Source organism: Chlamydotis macqueenii, chromosome 2 (genome assembly GCF_036417535.1).
Source record: "Chlamydotis macqueenii isolate bChlMac1 chromosome 2, bChlMac1.mat, whole genome shotgun sequence".
Lineage (NCBI taxonomy): Eukaryota > Metazoa > Chordata > Aves > Otidiformes > Otididae > Chlamydotis > Chlamydotis macqueenii.
This window is the reverse complement of record NC_141557.1, coordinates 93,432,578-93,453,631: the sequence shown is the minus strand read 5'-3', so window position 1 is coordinate 93,453,631 and position 21,054 is coordinate 93,432,578. Positions and strand designations below refer to the sequence as shown.

At 36.7% G+C, this 21,054-nt stretch overlaps 1 protein-coding gene across 2 annotated transcripts in view; it reads left to right on the top strand.

Annotated features, from left to right (window-relative positions):
• Window positions 1-21,054, top strand: part of TMEM245 (transmembrane protein 245) — an 86,524-nt gene that overhangs the window by 8,167 nt on the left and 57,303 nt on the right. For both annotated transcript variants that reach the window (XM_086740443.1, XM_086740442.1), the window contains exons 2-6: window positions 4,470-4,587; window positions 5,865-5,966; window positions 6,904-7,011; window positions 11,503-11,712; window positions 16,784-16,953. In XM_086740443.1, the coding sequence (XP_086596569.1) occupies window positions 4,470-4,587; window positions 5,865-5,966; window positions 6,904-7,011; window positions 11,503-11,712; window positions 16,784-16,953 (708 nt within the window). The remainder of the gene's footprint in view (window positions 1-4,469; window positions 4,588-5,864; window positions 5,967-6,903; window positions 7,012-11,502; window positions 11,713-16,783; window positions 16,954-21,054) is intronic.

The window sequence follows — 21,054 nt, the reverse complement described above, 5'->3', positions numbered from 1 at the left end:
AAATGTGTTCGCTGCTGGATGTTGAGTTGTTGCGGCAATGTTCCAAGGAAGGCTGAGTCATTCCGACAGCTTTGCTGCCAGTGGAGGAGCTGTTCTTGCTTATCCTGCTTCCGATGTATGCTTCAGTTGCCCTGTTGTTGGTGCCTGTCTTTGTGAGTCTGTTTAGCTATAACTGAATTAGATCATAAACTCTTGGGTTTTTTTCTAGATATTTTTTTAATCTACTTATGGAGCTTGAGCTGGCTGGCTGAACGTTCAAGCTGGTGTGTGGAAGAGGTGGGACTGCTTGACTGGCAGTGGGAAAGAATGAACTGCCGCTTTCAGTAGCAATGAGCTGTTAAATGAGCTCATCTGTAAAATCTCTCCCTTGGAGATTAACTTGCTGATAGGAAAAAAAGGGAGTGAACTGTGTAAATAAAGACTTTTACTCTTCAATATACATCAATATAAATGTTGTCAAGAGTTGAGTAGTAAGAAAGAGTTTGTTCTCGAAAAATTATGGCAAAGCCGAAAGAGTGTCTGAGATTTTAAAATTCTTTCCACTCTGACTGGAAACAGACTTTCAGCAACATTGCTGATATGGTCGTGCTGATAAATCCTAGACTTTCTAACACTGAAATTTAAAAGAAAAGTCAAAACACTGAAGCAGATATGTGAGCTTAACATAAAAGCTGCATCTTTCTACGGTGTAATTTTGCCTCCAGTTGGCAATTTAAAGAGAACTGAAGCCCTTCAGGCTTGCCTAGACGTGTCTAAATCTGGTCTTTTAAATTTACCACTGTAACCCTAATGTGGATGCTGAAGTCCGAGAAGTTACACTGCAGTCTTATAGCTATTTATTCAGAGAAACAGGCAATTTTATTTATATGTCTGAAGGCAAAACAACATTTGGCCCAGAAAGCCAGCTGCATCCGGGGCTGCGTCAAAAGAAGTGTAGCCAGCAGGTCGAGGGAGGTGATTCTCCTCCTCTACTCTGCTCTTGTGAGACCCCACCTGGAGTACTGCATCCAGCTCAGGAGCCCCCAACATAAGAAGGTCGTGGGCGTGTTGGATAGGGTCCAGAGGAGGCCCATGAAGATGATCAGAGGGCTGGAGCATCTGTCCTATGAGGACAGGCTGAGAGAGTTGGGGCTGTTCAGCCTGGAGAAGAGGAGGCTCTGGGGAGACCTTACCGGGCCTTCCAGTACCTCAAGGGGACTTATAAGAAAGATGAGGAGAAACTTTTTAGCAGGGTTTGTGGTGATAGGATGAGGCGTAATGGTTTTAAAATAGAAGGAGGTAGATTCAGAGTAGATATAGGGAAGACATTTTTTACAATGAGGGTGGTGGAACACAGGTTGCCCAGAGAGGTGGTAGATGCCCCATCCCTGGAAACATTCAAGGCCAGGTTGGATGGGGCTCTGAGCAGCCTGATCTGGCTGGAGATGTCCCTGCTCCTTGCAGGGGGGTTGGACTAGAGGATCTTTAAAGGTCCCTTCCAACCCTAACGATTCTATGATTTTGTTCGGTTTACGAGGAGTGCTACAAAATGCAAAGAATATGTGAGAAATGAGGTCTTTGCTGTCTGTTCAGACACAGAAGATCAGTGAAGGAAGGAAGAAGAAGGAAAGATTACAGGATTAAAGCATCCTGGAATTCTGATATATGGGAGTTGTTCATGTCTGTAATTATTAGTTGTGATTGATAGGCGTATCTCAGCGTACATGGTGAAGGTTAGGCATCTGCAGCTGACTTCAGCTTGATGAATAACTAGTTTATAGTAGCTAATGCATTCTGCAATAGCTGAAGTGTGTGTATTAGTTACCTGGTTAGCTGTGTACTCATATAAATCAAATTTATAGGCCTTTTGGTTTAGCATGGAATTTGTTTCCATTCTAGTTTCAGTGCAATATTTACAGTAGCTTAATTTTAATGAAGGTAGGCAATATCTTTTATTCTTCATTTCATGATGTCAATTGTTGAGACCGACGTGTAATAGTAAAGAGGTTGTTAATATTCTCACAGTCCTGTAGCCAAAACCTTTGGAGACCATTCTGAAAAACAGTGTGAAAGATTATGTAACATGCTCTTAAAGGGTTAAGGAAAAAAAAAAAAAAAAGGAGGCTCTTGCCAAGTTAGTATGGGATGAAATCCTAGTCTGTGTCAATTCCAATTAATTTGCTTTGTCGGTTGCTTTCAGCTATGAATTGTTGGAAGTCGGCTACCCAAGTTAGAGAAGCAAGCTACCCTAGTTCCCATGCAGTATATTTATGTTTTGCAGCATAGGGAAGTGCTTGGCCATAACATTAACCGATAAAGAACTGATTACTCTATAGTGTCACTGAAACTAAACCTCTTGTAGCAGTTAGTTGACTACATAATTTTTTTTACAGGGCTTCAGGATTGTTGTTGTTTGATTTCTGAAAAAAAAAAAAGATGACTTGTTGATTTTAAAATAAGCTATTCTTTCTGTTCAATAGAAATAAGAAATACTTTAACTTCAGTCATTTGCTACGCTTGTAGAAATGAGAATTGATGAATTATTTTAACTTACAACACAAAAAATTATTGAATACCCAAACCTTGAAGTGCTAGCTTTTATTTCACCTACGTGCATGGCTAAAAGCAGTGCAATGTGTTTTGCTTTGTTGGCTGTTAAATGTAGGCGTATGCCTTGTTAGCCGCCGACTTTTGATGTATTTTTAATCAGAGTTTAATTTTTTGAACTTACTGAGTCTTGTATTTGTAATTTATCATTAAATTTAAAAGCTAAGGAGAAAAATTACATTGATACTGGAACATTTGTCATGTAAAGATGGTGTGTGTCTGATGTCAGGGAGTAGGCTAGCATCTTCATGCTGAGTTATCTCTTGCAATTACAGTTGTGCTGTAATAGGCCTTGTGAGTGAATTTATGTTACAAACCTGTGCTGTTAAAGGACTGCTGCTATGCATTTTGGACCAATTTTTTGTTTGTTTTGTTTATTACTTTAGTCTTAATGTCTAAAGGTTTTGTTAGTTTTAGGTGTTTATACTGAGTCTGTATTTGGCCATAAGCATTCTGCAGCTCTGTTGATGCAAATTAGAGATAGGTAGCCATGAAAAGTTGGACTGATCAGCTTTTATGAGAAAGATTAGTATGAAAAAGGTATATATTTGTTCACATTTTTGAAGTAATTTTAAATTACCTTATGCATATGAGCGTTCCCTCGGAGGTTACCAGGCTCCATCACTGCTCTGCTGAATTCAGTATAATTAAGGTTTCCTCTACACTAGTTAGGTACATAGGGGTAGTCACACAAACCTGCTTTTCACAAGGACTGTTGCTTCTTCAGCCTGAGTCATATGGTGCAAAGTAAAGAGTGGAAGCTCTTTTGGTGTGTTCTGTCTAATTGTGTGTTCTGTTGTTCTGTGTCTCTGCCAGTGTGTCCTTTTTACAGTGACGTCTGATTCAGCAAATGCTGTTAATAGAAGCTCTGATTAAACTTCATGCAATTTATGGATTTAGAAGTAAAAATGTAAAGGTGGCCTTAACTGGTTATGGGTATTGAATGTTTGTTGAATTTGGGCCAGAAATGCTTTTGTTTGTTTTCCTTTTTAAGGAATGCAACACAGAGTTTTTATTTTTACTGGTTTTCATACCTCTTTTATGTCACACCTTCTGCTGAGTAGCCGCTTTTCGCCTCCTGTTGCTTCTTCTGGTTTCTGCTTTCTTCTTTTCTGCATTTTCAAGCTCAAATTCTTCACCTCAAGATTCTTAACTGGAATTCTGTATTGTGATTTATCTGATGAGCAGAGCTGTAGAAGGCAGTTAGAAGCAGCAAAACCCAAATGATCACGTCTGCCTCTTGATATGTTGTCACGTACATCCTTCTGTCTCTTTAGTGTTTTTAGTTAAATATTTTGAAAAATTTTATGTCATAAATCATTTGAAGGCATGACTGTTTTGTGCACCAGCACTGCTGAGGAACAGCAGTTTTTGTTGTCCTTTCTAATGACTCTCTTTGGCTTAAAACCCCCTTTGTCTCTTTGGACTGGAACAGAGGAGCTGGCGAGCTGCTCTGTGCTGGAATGAGCAGTGCTCTGCTGAGTCTTTCTCCGTGAGGCCCCGCTGGTGGCCCTGTTTCATTTAGGTTCTCACCTTTCAACAGTAGTTCCAGAGTAATTGCTTCATCTCGGCTGTGAAACGATCTTCCCTCAGGGTTTGTGTCCAGCAAAGCGTGTGTACATTAGAACCATACTGAAGGCAGACCGAAGGTGTGTCTAGCCTGTCCTCACACTTTGCAAAGACTTTGTTTCTCTTAAATGGAGCAAAACTTCCTGTAATTGACAGTTCTGAAACGTAGGCTTCTTAAAGAACGAGAACCTGACTTCAGTTGTCTCGATATGGCGGTTAGGGGTGCGTGCATGTGTGTGTACACGCACACATCAAAATACAGCTCTATCGTACTCACGTATGTATACAGACCTGTGTGTATCTTTTTGTTAAAGATATGGACGTTGGTAGTTGGTTACCTGCTGATGGTTTCATTCAAGTGGACTATAAGCACTGAACGTTACTTAAAAGCGATCTCTGTCCCTGTCTGGATTATGCTGCTCTTTCACTTAGGTGAGTAACAAGAAGTTACATTCTAATGTATCCACTGGGATTCTGTTGTCTTGCTCTTCTGCTAAATCTTTATTATGGAGTCTTGGCTGAGATGCAGGCTGTTTTCTCTGCTCAGTAATTTTGGCTGCATGTGGCCAGCAGGGAGGATTGGAGTAGGGAATGGGAAGGTGTCGCGATGCTGAGCAACATGTGTCTTGACCTCCTCCTGCCCAGTTTATATTTCCCATAGTTTTCTCTTATTTGGCTCACAGACCTGGTACTGACTTCCTGGCAATGGGGAAGGACAGGGGTCATGTGTGGGTGGATTTAGGTTTTCACTTGTGTGTGATGATTTTTAAATATTATTATTTTCTTGAGAGCCTGCTGTTAACCAAGGCTGAAACTGTAAAATGCATTTAAGAGTAGTAATAGAAACAAACAAACGAAAGGTTCTATCAGTAGTCAACAAGCATGTCGATATGATATCAACAATATCAAATGAATTTGCCAGTAGTCTATAGAATCAGTTCATACAAATATAAGATTATAGTAATCTCTTAGTATTAGATTTACTTTACTTGTTTAATATGGCAAATTATCAGATTATATTATCATGTCAGAGTTTATGGTGGAAGTATAATACAAATAATAGAGGACTCATGGTGGAAGGTTTCACAGCGTACTTCATGATTTACTTTGCTTTAGCAGCAGGTTTCAGGGGTTGTTCTGGCCATGTGGAGACACTTTCCTGAGGTTTTAAGCTACACATAATGGCTTTGCATTTGCTTACGTTTTGACAATTTTGTATTTGCTGGAAGTACTAGCTGAAAAGCCAAGACCCAAGAAGGCACTGCTGCTTGATTCCAGTCTGTGGAGATCTAACATAAATATAGTTTTATTTTTTGAGGGGGAGTGGCGGGGAGGGGGGGGGGCATGAGGAGGGAACTTGATTTGCACCCAATAGCTAAAATGTTTTTATTTTGTGTGTATTTTCATGTAACTTTGCACATTGTTTTTGAAATTGTTCTCTATATCAGCATAGCTTAAAGTCACTGAAGTTAGGAATGGTAACAACCTGGTTTATTCACGGAGAAACTTGTTCACCTGTTTTTTCGACTCTTCCTTTCTGTGAATGTAGAAAAGTTGTTTGCTTTATGACACTTTTTAGTTTCTGCCCAATTATTCTTGGTTGATGTGGTACCTTTCTTGGTTTTGCTAAACATAGAGTTTATTCATGGTGTAATTTTTCTTGTTCAAAAAAACCAAGCCAAAACAAAACCAAATCCTGTATCTTTCAGCTTCTGTGGCAGGTGCCTGGAGAATTCCTGTGTTTCTGATTATAGTTGTTCTGATGACTGCAGGCATGTTGCACGAACAGCAGAATGGGAAGGAGTCTTCTGGTAAGGAATGGGTCGCTGTTTCTTTTATTGTTGGAGGCAAAAGTTCTGTAAAGTCAAGTGAAAGAATCAGGACCGTATTACTGTAAATTCAATATCATATTAATTGCAAGAATTTACTCTAAGATTTTTAGTATGTTTGTTTCAAAGTGGTTTATACGTTGAAATGAATCTTTGATTCTTTACAGAAAATAATTGCAGAGGTTTGATGTTTCTTTTCCATAGCAAAGCCCAATTGCTCAAGTTTACAGGCGTAAACTTGTATGTAGTATGTAGTTCCAAGCATAAAGAAAGCTCAGGAAATTTGAAATCAGAGGCTAATTATGAAATAAATGAGTAATATCGGTTTAGTAGCTCCTATAATATTGAGTATGAGGGAAACTGAGACAACTCTAAGTTTTTTATAACCAGTCACTTGTTTTTAAAATACCAGTTTCTTAAAACTATGGTTTGTATTTAGACTTGGAGAAAAGTAATTTTTACGTGCTGTCAGTCAATTTTGTATAAAAGCAAATGTCAGGTGTTCCTTTCTAGTACTAGCTGTATGATTATTTTGGGAAACTTTTCCTGTTGTGCTGTTTCAGTTTTCTTGAAAGTCATCATAATCTTGGTTAGTAAAATTGATTATCTGGTACAGAGATTTTTAGATTGATCGGGCTGCCAGCAACTGCAAATGACTTGCTCGGTAGCAGTTCATTAGCAAGGAAGGTGCTAAGCGAATAACTGGTTTTGTGTTTTGGCTCCAAATGTATTGTATTACTAAAATTAATAGCACTCATTCGTGTTTGATCTTATTACTACATATAATACATACTAAAAACTAGCAGTACCTATCCATATAATTTCTGTTACTTGGCAACTTCAGTGGATATCAAGCGACAGATAAAACATTTTAAGACGTAAGCTTTTATTTATTTATATACATATATATATTTTACAGGGGCAGAACTTCCTGGTCAGATGATTTCCATTGCAGCTTCAACAATTGCCATGGCAATTTCAATGACAGAAGATGAGTCCAAGAACGAACGTTCCTCACAACCCTCAGGTGACTGAATACTCTGTAAGAAAACATTTGAATTTGCTCTAAAGGCATGAAATTAGAGGGAATTAAGAACAAATTTCAAAACAGTTCCTCTCCTCTTCATCCTGTCCAAAATAGCACATTTTTACTTACCTTGTGAAACAAGTTTCTTACCTTGTTAAGATGACAACAATACAAAAGCTGTCTTTTAAATTATAATTTACATGGTTGTTATTTACATTTAGAAGGCCTGACAAGAATAATTTTTTTTTTTTTTCAAAATGAGGGCATGGTTTTATTATTATTATTATTATTATTATTATTATTATTATTATTATTATTATTATTGTTTTCCCTAGCCTTCTTTTGATTTATTGGCAGTTATAAGTGAATTTCTGGACCAGGTACAGACGGACTGGAATAATTTTTGTGTACATGACAGTGACAGAAAAACCTTTGTTCTCTGTTTAACTATGACGTGCTCAAAATCTTTCCTGTTATGAGTTTACTTAATATTGTAGCTTGAGTCATGATGCTTCCACTTGCAACAACACAACTAGAAATCTGTAAGAAATGGCTTGGCAGGGTTGCAAATAAGATGTTTAGATCACAGGTTTTAGGCTTTAATACCATTTTTCCAGGTAGGCCTCTCATGGAATGCAATACTAGAAAAATAAGCTATTATGAATATCTCTGGAGATTGAAAGTTTCCATCCATTTCCTACAAGTAGACAAAACAGGTTGTTCACCTTGACAGAATGTGAATTTCGAAAACTTGGAAGTTAAATTGGCTGTGTCTAAGAGTTGTCTACTTCAATACAGTGTGTGCTTAATATTGTCTGTAATGTGTAAATCATGCTCCAGAGGAGAGAACAGTGATTGTGACAGGAGAGAATGCTTTGAGCATGTGGCTTAAAAAACTTCTGTTTAAAGGCTACTATTCTTGAAACTAAAAAGTTACTTCAGCCACCAGGTGAAACAGTGTAGAACAAGCTCTTCAGAAATCTTTCAATGACGCCTAAACAGACTTCCTGATTTTAAGTATGTCAGTGTAAGCTGTACTTGTAAATGTGCTTTTTTTTTAAATATAAAAAGGGCAGCTTTAGACAATTTACTCTTTTCTTTGTTTCTGTATTTTACATAACTATCATGAAAAAAATATATATAGAAGCCTATGGTCATAAGTTCTGAAATTTGAGAACAGAGCATCATGGTGACAGTTCTCTTATACTGCTGTCTCTAATCTTTAATTTCGGAAATGAGATTTATTTTTTCTTAGCTGTATTTTGAACATCCGGTCAAGCAGCAGTTTCCCACAAATGTTCTGTGTAAGTGGTTGTGTTCTTGTTTATTGCTTTAAAAAAAAAAAACCAAAAACAAAAACCCCGAAAAGCACCTTACAGTCTAGTTTTAAGTTTTTTCTCATCTTGAAGACAGTGTGGGTTTTTTTTTTTTTTTTTTTTTTTCCTTGAGTTTAAACTCTCTTGGCCAAAAGAGAACTACAACAGTTTTACAAAGATATCTTTTGTAGTGGATATTTTTTTACTTATTTTCTTGAGACAGTTAATCAGATTTTTTTTTTTTTGGTCTTGCAAATTCTGTTCTTTTTCTTCACAGCAGGAAAATAAAAAATATGTAGTTTCCTGTTTACTCCTAACAATAGTTCAAATAATTTTCCAACACTCTGTTGGGATTTAGCATTCTATTCTGTGATATGTGTTAAGCATCCTTTTGGTCATCTTTGGTTTAGATCTTCTGTGTGAATGGTGATGAAACATTATTTCTGTACAGCATAAGATTTTACCTGCAGGTTTAAGAAGCTGCAACTCTTCAGTTTTCCTCTGGCGTGATTTTTGGATGTTTTGTTATCTTGCTTTGGATTTTGTAATATAACACACTTTGTGTTATGAGAAGTGTAAGATTTTGAAAGTTTTCACATCTTGAACCAGGTGGATAGCAGACTTCAGGAGGAGATCTTCCTTGTATCTCTTCTAAATATGTCAGTGGTTGTCAAGGTTGATTAATTGTCAGTAGCAATAACAGTGCTTATACTGTATTATATAAATTATAAAACAATCAAGTCTTTATGTTTTTACTGTTCTCCTTATGCTTAATTTGTTCATGAAAAAATCAGGAAGAGAAATCAGCTGTATTGATTTTATAGGTTTTTCTGAACACTCATGTTTTACCTTATTTAGTTGTTGAACACTGATACTTAGTGTTGGGAGTGAGGAGTTTAATGGTACCAGTGCAGGTGGCCTAACTTGTCCTTCCCGGTGTTCCAAGAATTTCCAGAGTGTATGTGAACGAGAAGTCTGTAACTTAAGAAGCAGATATCACTGCAGTATTTTGTACCAGCCTTGTAGGCAAGATTCTATTGTCTTGGCTTTGAATATGATAGCTAATGAAATCCTTAAATGTAGTCATGCCTCTCATCCTTCCTTCCATGACCATTCTTCTTTGTTTTTGCAAAAAAAAAAAAAAAAAAAAATTTTGAAGTTGCAGACAGATGTGGTTATTCCTGAAGGGATACCTTCATTCTGGTGTTCTGAAAGACTTTTTCATTAATAATAATAATAAAAAAATCACTGTTTCATCTAACTCTGAAGTTTTATTCTGATGCTCTGGTCCACAGAGGTACAGACGCTTGCCTTTCTGTTCATGCTGCTGTTCCTTTCCCTTTTATTTAAGGAAGGAGAGGAGAATAATTCAAAACTCTGTGGCAGCAAGAAGTTTAACTTGACAGAGAACATACCATGTAAAGAAAAGAACATGTCTTAAGATAGCCTGGAACATTGCCTTTTTTGTTGTTATATTCAAATAAATACCATACATTCTGATTTTGCTTGAATTCTTTACTGGGTATTCTGTACACTAAATGGAGTTTTACAGAACCTGAAGTTACTCTAAATCAGTATTCTGATAGCCCTTTTTTCCTCTTTGTGTTGACAAGGCACTCATGCAGAGTTTGCAGAGCATATCTTGCCAACAAAATGTGGCTTTTTTTCGTTTGGTGGGTTTTTTGGGTGGATCGGTTTTGTGAGCTGACTTGCAATACAGTCATCTGACTGGCAGCTCTGATGCTAAGGAGTCTGTGTGTTTGTCATGGGGAGAATACTGGGTCATTGGCAGTGCCAGTTTAGTTTGGCTTAAAGTGCAGCATTCAGAAAAAGCTTTCTTGTCTTGGGATCCCCTGCGGGTTTTTAGTCTTTATTTTTTTTCTTTTTCTTTTTCCCCCCGTCAGCTCTTTCCTATCTGTGTTTTGCATTCTGTGTACAGCCTGCTTAAGTTAATAGGGAAACTGTAAAAGAATGACGTAGTTTGATGGGTACTACTCTTAACATTACTGTTGCCGTTATTTAATTAAGATTTTCTTCATTGCAAAAATATTGTGATCAATTTTTTTCATTACCAGAAGAAGGAATATTCTTTTTTCTATAATAAAAATGGCTCTACTAAGGGCTTTTGGGGCAAAAAGTGTCAAATACCTTTAATTTTGAGGCATAGACTTCAGCATATTAAATTCCTTTTGCTTTTTCTATTTTGACTTTTAGCACTTCCTTCCCTTTGATAAATATCTGAGTTTCTGCTTGTTGTCATGTTACTTCTTATGTTTATTATATTAGATTTGGAGGAAAAAGTGAGAAGTGTTGAGTACGTTGAATTCATTCTATATACAGAGACTGAAGATGTGTTTGTCACCCATACTAGTCTGATACTAGGCGGATGTACCAACTAAAAAGTTAAATTAATTAATTAATATGTTCTCTATACAAGAATTTTAATTTGAACAGAACATTTTTGCCGCAAATGACTATCTACTGCTTATTTCTAAGTGCCTTTTACACATCAGTTCACATTTTTAAATTTAATATCATGTTTACTAATTTACGAATGAGAGCATGACAATATTTTTTTACCCACTAATTTATGTTTGCTGCTGTTACTAAAATATGTTACACAAGCAAGTGATTTAGGATCACAGCATGAGTGCTATGGTTGTAATGTGAGTTTTCAGGAAAAGAAAAAAACGCAGTAAGAAATTTGTAAGATACAAACTTCCTCTTCCACGTATGCTGTATTTTTTTGTTTTGTTTAAATGAGCTTTGAGCAAATCTAAGATTTATTTTTGAGTACTTAAAGAGAAATCAAAGATTTCTTTTAGAAATGAATTACACTTTGTGTTTTTCGGGGTTTTATGGTTATTTGAGAAAATACATTTGGTTTGTAATTTACCAGCAGTGACAGGAGGCCTCTTAGATGCTGTTACATCTTTTCTTCTCCCGGCACTGCTTGGCATGGTGTTGCATGATGTGGGAGAGCTTACACAGTCCTGTTCTAGCTTTTAAAAATTCAGATCAGTGCCAAGGCTGTCTCTGTCTTTTAGGAAATTACAGAAGAAAACCCCAAAACCCACAACTAAAAGATTAATTTGTGACTAAGAAGCATATTCTGTTCTGTGGTGAACGTTAATGTGATCATTTCCACCTCTTTGTTTGCATTTGTTTGTTTTAGGAGCAACAGAAGGTGATCAGCCTCCACATGCTTCATCATCTTTCTCCTCTTCATCCTCCTCTGGGAGCAGACAAAGACCTGAGATTGGATCTTTCCTTAGAAAAAAGAAAACTAGTGATATTTACTTTGTTATACTTGTGTGGGCCATTGTCATTGTCCAGATCTGGCTAAATTTTTGGATTGTGCAGCTACTGCCGGTGCCTTTTGCAGGTAATAATCCAATTATTAGAAATGTATGTTAAATGATAACCTTAGGCTTTGTGTTAAAGAAAATAGAAGGAAAGGCTTGTAGGCTGAAGTTTTAATTTAAAACTTTTTCAAGATTTTTTTTTGTTAAGACAAGACCATCAAGAACATAATAATAATGTTCTTGAACGTTACTGTGTTCTTGATGAATTGTACCTTCAAATAGGAAGATTAATGTGCACTGTCTGTTACCATGTAGTAAAATCTGTTGACTATTGTACTTACCTCCAATAATTTAGTGCCATACCTTTCACTGTAAGAATACTTTTGATGTAGAGTACTTTGTTTCTCTTCCTCTTGTGTCTTGTCTGTCATGTTTCTGCACCTATAGATAAAGAATATTTTAGCTGTTATTCAGTACTGAAGTACAGCTCACACTAACAATTAATTTCCATTAAAAATAGGTTGCTAGGCTCTGTGGACAAGTCATGGGATAAATGTGATTCTAATTCTAGCTTGGAGGTTAATTAGCGTTGTTGCTTCACATCTACATGCATCTATTTTCTTAGATATCCAGCAAGGAGTAGTTATGATAGTTATCTAAAGATTTTATTTTATATTTGAAAACTGAATGCCACTTTTTCCAGTACTCTTTTGGGATGTGAATAGGGAAGATGAGAACTCTGGAAACATGCATGAGCTACTATGAATCTGAAGGCGTTTCCTCCTACCCCCCTACTGTAAACCAAATGAGCTTCCTAATTTGCCTGGATTTTCTCAAAACTTTAGCTAAAAAAGGTTTGATTGATTGGCCCCAGCTAGCGGCTGAGTATGCACAGAGGCACTGTTTTTTTTGTCTTCCAGTGTAGGCTCATCCCTGAGCTGCAGTCCTTTGGGGAGGTACCAGTTCAAGCATCTCATCGCTAGGCCACAGTCCCTTCAAGAAGTGTACTTCCTCCAGCGTCAGTCCTGCATAGGCCATGGTCCCTCTGAGTGGTGTGCCTGCTCTGCCATGGGGCAGTTTTCTAATCCCCTGGCCTTTTTATTCCCTCTATTCATCCTTCTACTCCCTCTTCCTTTCTACTCACTTGTTCTCTCTGTGTTCCCTCTTCTTCTCTCTCTCTAGTGTTTTCTATCCTTTCTTAAGTACGTTTTCACAGAGGTACCACTCCCGTGTCTGATGGGCTCAGCTTTGGCCTGCGGTGGGTCTGTTGTGGAGGCCACCCCAGCACCCACCCTGCTAGCAAAACCTTGCGATTTACACCCAATACACAGAGACTTTATAAACCATCCAGTTGTGCATCTGGAAATCATGACTATGGGGCCATGCTTGCAGGTTCAAGGGGCTCCGAACTCTGAGAGCTGTGGTGAAAGGAACAGCTGCGTGTTTGGCTGTGGCACTGTAGCACCAGATAAAGGGTAATGTGATTTTTTTAGACATATTAGGAGCTGAATACAGGGTAAGAGGAGGGAGGACTTTGTTGTGGTTTTTTTTTTTTAATCCCAATATAGTGGAAGAAACTGCCCAGTTTTGGTGTCTGGGCATCATGGAAATGGTGATGACAGGTTGGATGTAGCTCGTAAATGTATGAAAAAAATGATAAAGGGATTAGAAAATAAATTTTAGACTTACTAGAAGCAGAGCTTACATGGCTTAATTTATTGAAGAGAAAAGTGAAGGAGCGAGTTGACCACTGTTTAGAAATACCTGCTTGGGTGGGAGGAAAAATGGGTGCAATAGTTTTACAATTAGGCTGACAACAATGACTAGTTTTAAGCTTGAGCCAGACAAATGTAGATTAAAGTACACGTCCATAACTGAAATGGATGAATACTCCTGCTGCCAGTCAGTAGGTCTAAATTAACTACCTGAACAATAAACTCATTCCAAAATATAAATTAATTTTGAGAATATTTGTGACATGCTGCCTTAGCAGCGACACTGGGCCATTAAGTGCTTTTTCTTGGCATATAACTGAATATACCTAGGTCACCACAAATGTATTACAAAAAGGCAGTATAGGAAGAACAGGGCCAAATTTAGAACAGTGGATCACATTAAGTGTCAGAAGACAAATTATGATAATCTGAATTGTTAAAAGAGAGGTAGTATTAAAAATATTTAGTAGTGGAAAATAAGAAGACTTCTAAAGCAAGTTTCCTTGCAACCTTTCAATTTTAAGGAAACTAATAACTGTAAGCACTTCTGAGACCTTCAGGAAAATGCTTCTAGCATGTAAAAAAAAAAAATTAAAATAAAAAACACTCTTAAAACTTTCAATAGAAAGGCTTTAATTTCATCAGAGTTCCTTATATTGGTAGACAGGATTGATATGAAGTAGCATTTAGATTATTAGAAGTATATTGATACCATTAACACTTTTCCTTGAATGCATTTATATTGCAGTAGAATGAGAGGCTCTTTTAAGATTGCTTAATGTAGAGGGTGGGAAAATTATACTGTAATTCCACCGTAAAATGAAAAGATGAGAAAGTGACTTTTGAATCCGAAAGCTGAGCAATATATCATGTTGTGGAACACTTGTAGCGTTTTGTTCAGTGATGTGAGCCTGGGAATCCTGTTACTGACTCTCTTTTTTCCTTTACTTCCCTGCTTGTTATGTTGCATCCTTTTTTTTTATTTCTGTTTTTGTCTTCCAGTCACTTTCTGCTTCTTGGAGATGTTTGGGATTTCTTGTCATGCAGCCTTTCTCTTCTGTTGTTCACATCTTTCTAATAACAGCCCTCCTTTAGCTTTTTATCTCTTGCCTCTTTTGAATCTAATGTAATTACAGCTGTGCAACTGACTGTACCATCTCCTGGCATCACCTTTGCGATGACTGTAGACTCAGTTATTTTAGAAGATACTATTTAAACATTTGTTTTTGAATAATAGCAGAAGATTAGAATGCAATTTCTGGTATGTTGTTCACTCTGTAAAATGCAAGCTTGCCCTGTTTTGCTGAGCAGTTGTTTGTGTGTTTACCATGAGTTGCATTTTATTATACAAAACGTCAGCCTGCAAGTTAAATGCTGGCACTCGCATGGTATTTTCTCCTTTGTATATTTGCCACGTGATCTTTAGTAGAAAGATTATTAGATTATTCCATTTCTTCAAGAGAATAAATGCCATGTTTACCACATGGTGGTGCCAGAGGGTAAGTAAACCAGATGTCAGCAAACTGTTGCATGAGCTCTCCATGAACTAGAACGTAAACTATTACACAAGTGGCTTACAGATAATAGGCTCTTGTGGAACTTTGATAAATGCGCTGTGAATATTAGAAGTTAACTTTTTCGACTCTGTATGTCATTGTACACATCTCCAAGTAGAAGCACAATGTGAATTTTTGAGGACGGGGGAATTATTGTGGTGGTGTATGGCAGTAAGTAATGAATCTAGTTTGGAGTATAGTCTTTCATGGTAAAAAAAAAGCATTATTAAAAGTACTCTTGAATGCAATGATGGGGAATTCAGTGTCAAATGTTGCTTTAAGTACGATACAATTTGAGGAGCGCTGCCAGTGTTTTCACAGTTATTTTACCGTGTAAGTGGAATTTTGAACAGACTGTAACTTTTGATCTACATGTGACATTCACTATTATTAAATTCAGGTTTAAAAAAATTAGGGAGAAATGAGGAGAATTGTGTGATTCTATTGCTAATGGTTTCACTTTGTTTTCATTTAGAACCATAGTTTTCAGTATTTGAGGATTCCTTATAGTTTTGTATAGAGGTTTGTGCATCAATAGTTCATGGCAGTACTGGGTTGTGAAACCTCCCAGTCTGTTACTGCTACATATAATGATTATGATGCTTTAGGTTGATGTATCTCGTGATGATGTTTTTGTTAGTGGTCTGTTTGTGTCGATACTCCAGTAAAATCAGTTGTAATACAAATTTTTGTTTATAATGTGAGTTAACTCACTCCTCTGTTCTGAGGTGAAATTTGCTGGTGCCTTTGGAAGATTACGTGCTTTTCATGCTTCCCATCTTTTTCAATGATGAGAAGATTGGTAATTTGAGTGATGCAACATTTTGTTGAATAAAAAAAGAATACGTTAAATATTAAATCACTACTAAATGTCTGTTAACTTCAAAGGAAAGTTTTGTATGTATTATGCTTTTTTGCCTTTACATTCCTGCTTGTGGTGCTTCACAAGTTTTGCACTTATACTCAGTAGGTGAGGGAGAACAGTACCATCGCAGAACTGCAACCATAAGCATTATGCAAAAATTCTCTGTGCTTTATTCCATGGCGAGTAAACAGACATGAGATTTGGTTCTGTAACTCTAATATTAGACATTTCTAATGTTGTTAAGACACTCTTTATTTTACAGTGGATATGTTAGAAATGTTGGAGAAAAGCTGTTTGTGGTAGCAAAATGCTTCTTTTGAAGGGAGAAAAAAGTTGTAACTATTTCTTCCTTTGTCTGGTTTTGAGGACCAGTATGGATTTTTCTGAAGCTCTATGTAATCATCTTCAAGCCAAGATAAAAAGCTGATGTCAAAATAATGTTTTTGATGTTATTTAAGAGCAAGATTAATCAGTAGCTGTATTTTAGCTGAAGATTTAAATGAACTCTTCTTTACTGGAACATTATGAATCATCTCCTGTCAGTTCTTAAAGGAAAGATACAGCTTTAACAGTACAGAAGGCCTGAAACTTAAGAATTGAGGCTGAAAACTTTTTTATGTGTAACATAGTGTTAAGTTCTGAATGTAGTACTCTACATGTAGTGGTCTGCTGTGGTGTTTTTGTAGAGATGTGATAAATCCACTGTACTGGAATAATGGAATGACACCTGCTTATCCCAGGCCTTGCTCAAGTCTGTTAACTGCATAATTGAGCAGCGCACAGGCACCTTTCTTCTGCTGCCATCTAAATTCCCTGTGCATAAGCATGGCTGTAAAGTGAATGAGGAGATTAGTACTAAAACCACTTGAAAATTCTACAAGTGGTTTCTAATAGGAAATATAGCTCAAGAATCTTTTTCTTTCTTTTTCGTAGGTCTTTCAGAATGGAATAGATGTGTAGTCTTGTGGTGCTCCTCTGAAATATCTAATACTTGATTTTCTTCTTGTGGTTACAGTTTGGGCACTTAAAAAACTCGTGGTTCATTTTGGAGTTTTGAACTTTGTGGCAAACCATTGCAAAAGTTGGTGGCAACTTGTTGAAAATTTTGTGAAGGAACGTCAGGAAGCTCTTGCTCCACGGCCCATCAGAGGGCTTGGAAGAGTCATGCTAAAGCTTGACAGTAAGGTATTTCTACTTATTTCCTTAAGCAACCTGAAAGTTTGTTTTATTCTCTGTTCACTGTACGCAGAGATGCTTTAATTCTAAAATAAATGTCTGACACTAATGGACATGTCTCTCATGTAAAACTATATCTGTTTTCTGGTGTATTTTAAACCATGTCTCTTCTGTCACTATTCACAGTTAAGTACACATTTAAACTTAATTAAATGATTATGTGCAAAGCTTGACAGAAGTCACTTTTTAAATGTTGAGCTAGCTTTAGAAGATTCCTTGTCTGATTAAGGCAGAATTGTCATGGTTCATTTGTCTTACCTGATGACAAAGATTTTTTGAAGTTAAACTTAACAAGCTTTAATCTGAAGGATAAGATGTTCCTACTTCTGTTGTGAAAACTGAATTTAAAAAGCAAGCCATTTTATTCTGTAAGTAGTGCCTGAGCTAGTTTGAACACATTTGTTGATGCTGTGTGGAAGTATAGTTGTTGAACATAGTGGCATGGTCATATGGAAGGGCGGCTTCCCTCTGCAAGAGAAGAAATATGTGGGATAAGGTATTTGGGAATTGCCATAGAATGAAGTTTCTGTACTTCCCTCCCTTCTCCTCCATTCAAAATACACCAACATTTGCAATGCAAATTGTAGAGTTGGAAAGCTCCGTAAAATTTATGAAGGCTCCTCCATTCAGAATTGTATGTTTTGACTTAACTTGATTGATGATTTTGTTTGTAATAGCTATGCCAGTGTGTAAGAATGTGCTTTCGGTAAATGTTGTTGAAGTATTCTCTGCTTTAGAAAAAGCCATTACCTCAGAGTTTCTATAACTGAAGAGCTGAAGCCTGTAAGTACATTTATCAGAGCATCTGTACCTTGGCAGATCCGTCTGCGGTTTATGGCTCTGAATTCCTAGAGGAAAAGGAAGAGCTGAAGTCCAGATCTAATGAGTAAACGAATGTCAGAAGGTCAACAAAAGCATTAAAATGGCTGTAAGAAATAAGGAATAATTTCACGGAATTTGTTGAGGAAGGATTTGAAGAAGGCAAAGCCTTTCAGAATGCAGCTATGAACAAGATAAAAGAGGTTTCCAAAGGTAGTAGAAAGTATTAACATGTTAGAATAAACAATTACACTATACAAAGCTTTTTATTAAAAGCTTTTGTTTTGTAAGAAAGAAGATTCTCTAGACACCATAATCTATGTATTTTATTTCATGAGTTGTCAAGTTTAGTATCCTTGTCCTGTGTAACTATATGATATAGTGTCCTTCCTAATTCCACTCAGTCTTTTCTCCTTAAAGAAGGTAGGGCTTTTGTTCTAAAGTGCAGCAGAACTTCCCACTCTTCAGCTTAAATGTATTTAAGGTCAGTTTGTATTCATGTTGTTCTTGTCTAAGCAACAGAACAGTGTTGGCACAGCTCATTTCTCCCATCTCCTCTCTCCCTCCTGTTTTTTCAGATGACAGTCATATTCCTTCTGAGTCTGTGCTGTGCGTATTAAAGCAATTCAGGCTCTTCTAGCTGTTATGAGAAAGATACTTTGCATGATTCTGCTGTCACCATTTGTGCCTATGCTAATTACAGTTCACCTGGCTTTGTCATGGGTGGCTGGAACTATATATGTGGTCTTCTCGTCACAGTAGTGTGTTTATATATTTTGACTTCTACTGGATAAGCTTATTCTGTGCATTGTAGGATCATGGATGCATCTTACCTCTGAGAATCTGGGAAGCAGTGCCGTAGGATATTGGTGATTGGTAGTTCTTGTGGAGACAGGGAAAGGAGAGGAATGAAGATGACATCCTTGCAAGTTTTTTTGGAAAGGATGGATAAGCTGTATTGAAGTTGGATTGCCAAACAGTTTGGCTTCAGTAGGTGCTGTTGGAGAGGAAGTAAAAATATGCAAACACAAAATAGAAATTCATGGAGTAAATTGTTAACAGCTTACCTTTTATGCATGTGTGCGAGAAACCAAGATTGAAGGATAATTTCCTTTGCAATTATATGTTTATTTTTTTAATATGTTATTTGTACTTTCTTTTACTGGGAGCTGAAACTGCTTAGTGATTTGTTTGGTTGGTTTTGGTTTGGTTTTGTTTATTGTATATGGAGTTAATTGGAGGCTGAATCTCAGCACCAGGACATGCTGAAGCTGTTAGGTACGTACAATAAGCCATTGATGAGGCCTGTTTCACACAAATACCTATTTGTACTACTTGGTCTTTCTAAAGTGGTATGCCCTATTAGGAAGTAGTTCCAGTTTTGAGTAAAAGGTAGTGAGGACAAGGAAGAAATTTCAGAGTGCCATGTATTTTTTTCTCAAAGTTTAGGAGGCTAGTGTAGATGATCCAGAAAATAACCCATTGGGAGAAATGTGTGCAAATCTTTGAGCTTTACTGATTATGACTGTTTCTTAAAAGCAGTAAGAGAAGAACTGCTCTTCTTTCCCACTACTTGTGAACCTCTGGTTATCTTGGAAATGGAGACAAATTTGAACTGAAGTGGAAAAAAAGTAGGGCGTTGATTTTCATTTTCTCTATAAACAGTAGGTCAAGCTGTGTCTGTATGTGCAGGCCTGGTTTAAATGCAGACTAGGGAAATAGGATGTCCTTACTGTATTCTTTAGTCCCTGGTGGTGCGTTTGCCCCATGGAGCCAACAGACACAGCAGTTCAGATGTGACAGACTTCCTGGAGGAAAGAATAGGGAGATTTCTGTTGTCACCTATCAAGTCATTTAAAAACTTGATATAGTGTCATGCATGTTATTATCAACAGTCAAGAACTAAAAATTTGCTTCACTGTTTTTTTTGGGGTTTTTTTTTCTTTGTTTTTAAAAAAAAACGACTGTGTTGTCTTTCAGTATGGTGACTATAGTTTTACTTTGATTAGACTTAGCGAGCGAGTTCAGCAACATAGGCAGTTGCTCAACTGCATGCACTAGGCTTTTATTGATTGGAATGTGCTAGTATGTTGCATGAGTGCTTTCTGGTAGACTTCAGTGAATCATGGAGTTACTATATGCTTTTTCTAGGTATAGTGTACTAGAATTTGGACTATAACAGATTGAACTTTGGGTAAAGTTAAGGTTTAGTTCTTCTGGTACCAAGTTTAGCACGTAGTTAAAGCAAGCACAGAAAACATGCAGAATCTCTACTACTGCATATATTATTCTAGGAAATACTTCCACAGACATGTAAGATCTTACACAGTTTTCCAATAAAATACTGGAAACATGGCTGCAGCCTTATTAATTTTGGATAACTGGAAGATTAGAATTAAGCTGTAGCCTATTTTTAAATGTAGATTGATTACATTTGTAGAACTACTTAAACATCAGTATTTATAAGATAGTAGTAGTTAGGACGAGCCTCCCAGGTTTTGTCTTAAACATTAATTTAAAAAGTCAGTTATTTTTAACATATTGTGTTATTTCCTAGTTACTGTATTTACCATCCAGTTCCAGGAGGCTGAAATTACAGGAAAAAATACCGAAGACTTACTTTCACATTGTGCTAAAATCTCAGGCTAACAATAGAGCTCTAGCTTTTTTTTTTTTGTATTGGAGTTGCAAAGTGGAGAAATACAGCCATGAAATCTATGGTTTTTTTCCGGAATTAACCTAATGTATAGTGAACTTTAATATGCGGAAGTAATGTTAAAGGCAAAAAGTGTCCTGTTGAATCAGTAAACAACTTCAGCTTTTTTCACTGATCAATTATTCTGTAGGTGAAGAGGTAAAATAGAAAAAAATTCTACAGTGTCAGTTTGAGGCTTTTGAAGCTTTGTCTTGCTTTCCATTACTGTGATTCTTTCCGTGAGTAGTAAAAGCTACTTTACTGAGTGCTTTGTGACATATTTTATTTTCATGTTTCCTGATGTTCATGTTTCTTTGTAAATCTGCTTCTTGCTTCTGATGTAACTTAATTAACATTCTGAGATTTTTTTAAAATTTGAAACCTTCTTACATTTTGTTTTCATTGGGAGCTAGTATAATTTCTGGCAGCTGGTGAAAACACTAGATTTGTTGAGCATTCAATGATCTTGTTTTCAGGGAGAGACAAACTTCACCAACTTGATCTTAGCCTCTTGCACAGATCATTAATAACATTAA